Source organism: Rhopilema esculentum, chromosome 11 (genome assembly GCF_057945365.1).
Source record: "Rhopilema esculentum isolate cy_ngs chromosome 11, ASM5794536v1, whole genome shotgun sequence".
In the NCBI taxonomy this organism is placed as follows: Eukaryota; Metazoa; Cnidaria; class Scyphozoa; order Rhizostomeae; family Rhizostomatidae; genus Rhopilema; species Rhopilema esculentum.
The window spans coordinates 8,404,550-8,413,330 of record NC_142825.1 but is presented as its reverse complement, the minus strand read 5'-3'; the positions used below and the strand labels follow the sequence as shown (position 1 = coordinate 8,413,330).

General features: G+C 36.3%; 1 protein-coding gene across 3 annotated transcripts in view; it reads left to right on the top strand.

Annotated features, from left to right (window-relative positions):
• Nucleotides 1–113: 113 nt before the first annotated feature.
• Nucleotides 114–8,781, top strand: part of LOC135693376 (uncharacterized) — a 48,187-nt gene continuing 39,519 nt past the window's right edge. For all 3 annotated transcript variants that reach the window (XM_089111552.1, XM_065211836.2, XM_065211835.2), the window contains exons 1-6: nt 114–1,198; nt 5,172–5,424; nt 5,704–5,846; nt 6,576–6,848; nt 7,294–7,480; nt 7,949–8,142. In XM_089111552.1, coding sequence (XP_088967678.1) covers nt 5,214–5,424; nt 5,704–5,846; nt 6,576–6,848; nt 7,294–7,480; nt 7,949–8,142 — 1,008 coding nt within the window. In that variant the 5' untranslated portion in view covers nt 114–1,198; nt 5,172–5,213. The remainder of the gene's footprint in view (nt 1,199–5,171; nt 5,425–5,703; nt 5,847–6,575; nt 6,849–7,293; nt 7,481–7,948; nt 8,143–8,781) is intronic.

The window sequence follows — 8,781 nt, the reverse complement described above, 5'->3', positions numbered from 1 at the left end:
GGGGGAGGGGGGGCATAGCGCTTTCATTATATTGTATACAAAATGAATGTTTCAGTTGTTTTCGTTTACGATCGTCATGTTAGTGAAAAAGTAAGATCAAATTTTGGCGGGAAAATAAAACGATGGCCTCAGGAAATAAGCAGAATGAATATATATAATCAGGCAAAAATTTTGTTTGGAGAAAGTTTACTGGAAAATTTTTTTTCAAATGTGCCAAAAATGTTTATCTTTGGGCACTGGTAAAATCGCAAAATATGGATAAAGCTAAGCAAATGGTCATAGAGTTTTCACGCCAGGCAGGTCATTAATGTGATGAAATTGCATAGCAAGTGGGCTACACGAAGTCTACTACTCAAATGATTTTCAACTCATGTAAAAAAGCAGTTTACCGGAGAAAAAGTAGAGAACAAGCAGGTCAAAAAGTTTTCTTATAGGAACCAAAGAATTATAGCAAGGTTTGCTAAGAAGTTTTTTGTCAATTTTAAGGAGTAAAAATAGCAAGACACTATGAAGTTTTGTGACCAAAATCGGCTAGAAAACTTTATTGGGCACTTTCTATCGAAATTGTAAATTGTGCCCTAAGAAGAAAGCCTGATTTTTCAGCAAATAACTGCACTAACCGGCAAAACATGAGCTAGGCACATCAAAAAATTTGCATATCAAATTTTGGTAATTTGAAACGCTGTAACGAAATTGTTAGTTTAAACAATGTATACACGATTTGATTGACAATTTTTCATTAATTTTCAAAACATTTTAGGATTTAAAGAAACTGTAAAGAGGAGTTCATGAAATATGTCAGCAACCATTTTTATCGTCGTCGGCAAACATCTTTATAGTCATCGGCACTTGAATTTTTCTAAGATTATCGGCACATCGATTCGTGGTTTGGTTTCTAGCGCCACCCCTGTCAACAACTGAAAAGTAAACTTATCTAAAGTTCTTCAAGCCTGTAAGCCAAACGCAGCTAGTGGAGTTGCTATGGAATGGAAAGTCAGTAGAAAACAGCCAACGTGATTTTATTTTTCCGGAATTTCTGTAAATGATCATTAGAAATTATTTTTCAGTGTCTCACTGTATGTGGTATTCAATTCAATTTTGTTTAGGCAAATAAGTCGAGTCCCGCGAAGAATGGGATTCCAGTAGGAGAAATATGGCGGTGTTTGTTCAATAAATGCTGTAAATCTCAGCAGCGCTGGTATGTTGAGCTTTTTAAGTTAGTAAGGAGACTTTAAGCATTGAATCTCTGATTTATACAGGAATCTGTTGCTTTGACTGGGGCTCTCAATCTACTACGGATTTAGGGCAGGCCCTTGTGTCCGATCTCTAATTTGAACAAATGGAAAGTTTATGTATCAAAAACCTACAGCATTTGCCTTGAATGAGACAGTGCCACATCCATCCATATTTTGTTGGCAGGCAAATTTCTATACATTTGATACTTTGTTAAACAACCAGAGTGGACATATCACGAACACTTGTTGTCAGTGATTCTTTCTTTTGTCATCATGCACTTGCTGTTCTTTTGTTTTTGTTAAACGTAGAACAGAAAAGCAAACTGTGTCACCAGTGACAGCGATATGTATTTTGGTCCTTTACTATTGGTACTTTTTTATATAACAGTACTATTGGCCCTTTAACAAAAAAAGAAAGAAAAAGACTTGCACTGAAGCAATTGTTTTAATCACAGAAGGTGCTGGCAGCAACAAAGAGGACGAACCTCAGATTCAGATTCAGAATCCATCCATCCTCATTTTTTTGCTTTATATGAAAATTTGCTTTTTAATGGGCTCTCAGTTTTAATGGAGTTTTTTTTCATCTGGTATCTTTTATGCTATTTTCACATTTTTATACTTACAGGTACGCCTGTTGTATCGGCTTTTAGTTTTTAGTGGGGAAAGGAGGATTTTCTTGTCCAATCCCATCCCAATATAATCATATTTGAGGTTTTATTGTAACTTTCCTTAAGTAACCTCTTTCCTTTAGGTCTATTGTAGGTTGTGCAGTTTGCTCTAATGTAGCAGTAACAAAACTGGGTTTCAATGATTTTGGAACCTAGTCCAAGGACTAACTTGCTGGGTGGCTGGCCCCAGAAATAAATTATTGTTAGTCTGGCCAAAGAGTGGCAGAAAGTTTGGGGGCATGGAGGGCTCTGCCCCCCCCTTCTGGCGTTTTGGTGAGGGAATTTGAGGTTTCAAGCCCAGGGGCGGCTGGGAGTAGAAAAGTATTGGTATTAGCCTCCGAAATTAAGACATAAGAAGGTCCCTCCGCAAGGTCCTGAAACTATTTAATAGGGGTGGAGCTTATATGTTCTTATTTAAGAAGGTGGGCAAAATGACTTTTTCGATATGATGGTTTAAAATAGCTTTTGGCAATACCATATCTTACAAAATTATTTGAAGGCACTGGCCCCCGTTGTCTCCCCCCAGACACTGATGACCCTGTGGTAATGTAGTTCATCCTACTAGTTTTGGGTGAAGGATCGGTCCTACGAAATACAAATGAATTATGGCTGCGGCAAATTACTCGAGCAAAATCGTGTTTTGATACAGCGGTTTGCTGCCCAGTAATGGAGCCCCAAGGTATTAGCCCATTAATTCTAATACCATGAGGCTTTTGGCCCGCGAATGAGATTCTATTACGATAAAGCGAGCGATTTACTTTAGAGTAATGCAGCAAAAAAACGTAAGATGTATCATTTGATTTGAGAAACCGAGAGAAATAATGTGAGAATGTTGCCTGTGACTCTACGGTGATATAGAATCAAAGTTTTACAAAACATACAGTTCATACAAAACAACTTTTACAACTGCCTTTAGCTTAAACAAATTATTTCATGACTGTTGCTCTTTATATTCAGTGTCTAAATTTTGTCAATCAAATTATCCATCCAAAGACATTGCTAGCAAAAGTACAGCTACATTTTGTAAATTCATAAAGTTAATTTCCAGAAATATTTTTTCTATAAGCTAAGGCCTTATAGAATAGAGCTGGGGCTCTTTCCACCGTCCCTTCCACTGACAGTGGCCCTCGTAGTATTAGAAATGAAAAACTAATACCTTACTGCTGTTCACCCATTCTTCTACCATGGCTCAACAAGAGAAGTTCACGTCATGCAGACCACAACAGACAAAAGAAATTTCGGGGCAGTGTATTTGTTTTTGGAGGCTAATACCATGGCCAGGGCTGCTGATTACGGCATTGATTACACTTTTCAAAGATTTCAATGAGGATTAGGAAAGCTTTCATTCAACGAACAGAAAAGCAAATATAGCTTGGCTATATGAATAGAGCTGGTCGCATCGATAAAATTGTTGTGAAAAAGTGGCAGCGTACAAAAAGCAAAATAAATTTCCTGCAATCTCAGAGACCATAAGTCGCCTTCCTTTGAAAATAAAAAGGTATTAGACTAATACCTTTAATACCACCCCACGCCGCCCCTGTTCAAGCCCCTGATATGTTGAGTCTGTTTTCTTATCAAAAAAGGAAAATAATGTAGACTTGGGCATAGGTATAGTGGTGGTTTTGATAGCCATGACAAAATTAATTCAAAATTCTACGATCCTCATTCATTTCATGCCGACACAGCCTCTTGATCTGGCAATCAAAACGGTGTCTTGATTGTCGGCACATCAACATCCTGGTTCTGAGACATGATGTTAAATATTGCAGCTCTACGGCCCACATAATTTCTAATAATGAGGAAGGGGCTGCTACTACAATGCGTTCTTATGGCAGGGCTGACCTGCCTCAGGTGTTTATCATGCAGTCCCAGCAAAATTCTTTGGCTACTGCATAATTAGGAATGACTTTCTAATATTGGGGCCATTGGAGACCCATAGAAATAACAGACCAGCCTGGAGTAAAGTTTTAATAAGGCTCTAAACAATACTTTTAAAAAGGCTTGATAATTTTACCTTCTGAGAATCTCCCATCACAAGAAACAGATAACGAAAATAAGTTTTTTTATTTCTTTCCCGCAAATCAATGAGAATGTCTCGTAAACAATAACAATCTTTATTAGAGATGTCTTTGGGTATGACCTTACATCGTTTAATAAAGGTAAAAGTTGTTCTTGTGTTTTACCAGTTGAAAATATAAAAAAAACTCGAGAAACAACCCAGTGCATGACAGAACCAATTTGATTCATGGTAATAATTTTGTTCACAATTTTGTTTCATGCACTGTTTCATACATTTTCAAGGGAGATTGAAGGCAAAAGAACTTCAGTAAAAGACTTCTGACACTCAAAACCTCAATCACAAATCAAAATCAGGGTCTACAAAAACAAACATTGAGGGCCACTACCCCTCAGAGGGAGACTAAGAACACTAATAACACAGTAAGACGCCTCTGGCTGATGGCTATGGCTTTTTTCTGAGGGAACTTTTTGTCCACCTTCTTGTATTGTAATTACTCCGATGTTGGAAAATTGAATTGTGCAAAGGCTATAGTTGTAATATTTTCTTTATCACTCACTGACCTTATTCATTTGCTTCACTTTTCAGACTTTTGTTTCACTAATGTATTATATTGTATGCTATGATGTAATTTAGCAAGTATGGATTATTGTTTTAAAGGTTTTTTAGTAGCTTCCAAGGAATGAACCCTTTGGGGGATAAAACGGATATTTTGTAGGTCAGAGGCACAGCACTCTGCTAGGTAGCCTCTATGAACTGATGTGATTCTGTAGATTTTAAGATTTTAAGGGCCTTGAATGATACATACAATATGCAATATCTTATTGAATTCTTCAATAACATGCATTATGCGGCGCCAAAAGCTATGTAAGGTTGGAACTAAAACTAAAGGCTAGGTATGGCCGGTACACAATTTGGCCAAAAAAAGTTGTTTTGAAAATGGTGGGCAAAGTATAATCAAAACAGAGATGTTGCTTATTGAAAAGCACTTTAATCAATATCTGAAAATACACTAGTCTTCATCCTATGCATTTTTGGAAAAAATATGAGATTGTGCTTATTAAAGATTGTGCATATCATGTTGCAAACTTTATGGCCCCCGGACTCTTAATGTCTGCTAGATCATTGTTTTGTAAACAAAAGTAATATGTAAAATCACTGGGAATTTGCGTCTATGTAAAACACTCTTCCTAAATAACATATCTACAATAGTTTGTGCTAATAAGTACAAGTTTAAATCAATTGTTTCAGGATTACCTATAATACTGATGTGATGAAAAACAAAATTTAAAGATGTTAAAAAGACCTGCAAGTCCTAGTAATATTCCAGCCCCAGTGCACAAAGATGGCAGTAATTCATCAAGAACAAGTCCAAGAACACCAAGGAAACTGCCACAAACATTTGTGCCAGTACCTAAAACAAAGATACCATTGAGTGAGACAAAGATACCTACCCCAGTACCTGCAAGAAAGCAAAGTTCTTCAACAGAGCCTGATGCTAATGGTATTTAGTTTATTACTTGTTGCCTCTTTTTGTAATTCAAGATTTACTTACAAAAACTTAAGTGAAGTATATTGATGTTGAACATTGTTATAAAACTTTGTCAAGTATCTATTATATTTCTTGTCAAAAGGCCTAAAGATTTTGCTCGGAATCTGATCTATAATGCAGTTTAAAAAGTTTTCTTCAGTTTTTGAAATGATAATGTCTTATTTTGTATTTATTATGTATAATTTAGGAGCAAACACTAATTAAGGAAACCCTTTTTTGTTTCTGTTACAGGTGAATTAAGAGATGAAACACAAAAGTCAGGGGTTGTTTATATGACAGAGAATTTGATCAGAAAAATGGCAAAAGAGGATGACCTTCGCAAAATTTTTAAACTTGTTATTATGGTGCCTAAGGACCTTAATAAGAAAATTAAGGTATGTAGTTAAAAGAAGCTATTTACTATGACCATGAAGAACTCATTATATCAAGACTTTCAGCAAACAACTGTTGGGCACCTGTTTGACTTTTAGCCTCACTTAAAGCCTGGACCAATGTCTACTAATTTGTGATGTAACTTTTGAATTTTGTTGTAAACCTGCTCAACTCTAAACAGTGTAAAGTAAACCAAAAGCAGCCAAGAAGGCTTTTCATCCTGAGTGTACTAATTCATTATCAATGTGAACTAAGCAAACAGGTAGTAGAGTCAGGGGCAGATGCTTGGTCAAATATTGGGAGGGGGCAAGCCTATTGTTTTGATAAGATGACATCATTGTTTTAGTACAAAATACCATTGCCCCCCAGGTGTTCGCCACTGAGTAGTGTAGCAAATCGTGTTCAGTTGACCCATAGGCTATCTTCGTGTACAAGTTGTGTAATCAGGCCATTTGTTGTATAGAGCAAGGTGGTTCTAAGTTGCTACTCTGAGTTTCATGCTTAATTTCCACTGCTGACTGATGACTGTGAAGCTCAAAGTAGCAACTTGAAATATTCCTGTTCTATTTGCTGAATAGCTTGTACAGCTCTGTTCTATATGGTATCAAGCATTTATGACAAGCCTGTAAACAGTTATTTTCATTAAGTTGTGTTTAAATGGAAAAACTCACAATTTTAAGAATATTTGGGCCTGCATGCAAGTCTAATCATTCTTTTTGCCTTTTTTGCAGTACATTGAGAATCTGGATCCCCTAGCAAATTTGCAGATACTTTCAATCGCACATAATATGATAGAGAAAATGGAAAGAATGGATAAATTAATGAACCTTCAGATTCTTGATTTGTCTGATAACCTTCTCAGGAAGATCGAAGGAATTGAAAATCTTCACCAGTTAACAATACTGAATCTTGAAGATAATCAAATTGAGAACATACCTGTTTTCATTGGTAAAAAACTGAAGTGTCTTCGAACTTTTAAAATCGCACGGAATCAGTTAAAATCAGTAAGTGTTTTCGCTCTTATTCACATATGGCGAAGCAGCATACTTTAATAGTTCAAGAGTAAGCCTCTGGCTCTTTCAAAACTAGTTGCTCAAGAGGGAGATTTTATTTTAGAAGGGGGGGGGCTGCTTCAAAACTTCACATTCTTTAGGAGGGTGGCCTATTTGACAAACAAAATATCTTTTAAAAACAGCAAGATTTGTGGCTCGAAAAACTAAATAAAAAATTAAATTGGTAAAAGGGATTTTTAAAATGGATACAGTGGCACGAATGCTTTATCAGATCATTATGGTATATATAGACATTTTCTATTTCAAAATATTTCGGAAACTGTCAATTTTTGCGAAGAATGTTAGATATTTATTTGGAAACTCATACTTTGGTTTCACTGAGATACTTGTAAAATTAGTAAGATTTGATTGAATGCTAACTTCCCTTTCTTTATAGCTGCACGAGCTGTACAAACTTCGAAGTCTTCCAGATCTTGTCAAACTCACAGTTGCTGGTAATCCTGTATGCACATTGCAGCATCATAGAGAGCTTTCTATTTTCTTATTAAGATCATTAGAATCTCTTGATGGTTTCAATATTACAGAGGTGGAGCGGGAGAATGCTGATCAAAGATTTCAGCAAGGTTTGGCCAGAATTTCCATGATCTTACTATTGTTTTCAATCCTTCCAATGTGTACCCTTTCGAGAGGTAGGCAGCAATGTACGAAAAAGCCTTTGCTCAAGTGACCTTTATTATAACTAAGATGACATCTATTTGGGCTGTTTAATTTGGCCTTGCTGCGACTAGTGTGAGCTGATTAAGCTGAAAGGCCTTTAAAATAGAATAGAATATGTTCTATGAGGCAATAGGGAGCCAGAAGAAAGTGTGTGTCTGCGTTTATTTGAAAAGGCATATAACTAGATAAGATTTGTTTTGGTACTTTTTAATACCTGAAACTTTACATTCGAACTTGTACGACTAAATTCCTTTAAAATTCCTTCAACTGCTAAAAAAGTTAGAAAATGCTTTCATTTTGACAGAACCATGTTACTTGGTTATGCTCGATGAATCTAAAAAAGTTACTGTCTTTCTTTTCAATAAAACCGTTAGAAGAGATACGCTATCTTGAAGTGGAGCTAGAAAAGGTAGAAAAAAGGCTGCTGCAATCCGAGGCTGAAAGAGAAAAGGCTGAGCAGTATGTACAAATGCTTGAACAGAATGACATTAACTTGAAGAAAGATAAAAAATTACTAAAGCAAGAAGTGAGCGGTTTGCAACAAGACGTAGATGCCAAGGATTCGTTGGTATGTTTGCTACAATGCTGTTTGTTTATGTCAGGTTTTCACGAGGCTGCTTAGAAATCTTGTGACGAGTCTTAAGACCATTTTAGACTAATTAAAAAATGTGGCCAGTGTAAGCTACCTTTAGCTGGTTGAAATGGTATGTTCTCGTTTGTTGAAGTTATGTAACGTAATAAGTCAATGTAGGCATTAGGACGCTGCTAATGCCTACATGTGTATTTACCTGCAAAGTAACTGTTTAATCATCTACGTGTTACAAGCCTCACTGCTTCATTTCTGACTGACAAAAAATTTTGCTTACAGTTCAAGAGGGATGGTTTTAAGATTTTGCGCCATCCCCCATTTCAACTGTGACATCTCCACTATTAAAGTACGTAAGCACCAACTCTGTCGCACACTATGACAGACCATTATTACAGCAATTTTCTTTAAGCATCTACTTTGAATGGGCAGAAGAAGTAGATGTTGGTCTAGACATCCCTGGTTATGTTTCAAGGTTTCTTTCAACTGCCCAAGATATTGATGTCTACTTAGCAATCACTTTATTGACTTCATTTGTCCTTTGTTTGTCGTACAGTTGCTTCTCTGTTCGATTTTCTCTGCAATAAACGACTCCTTGATTATGGGGTCCATCAATCTTGT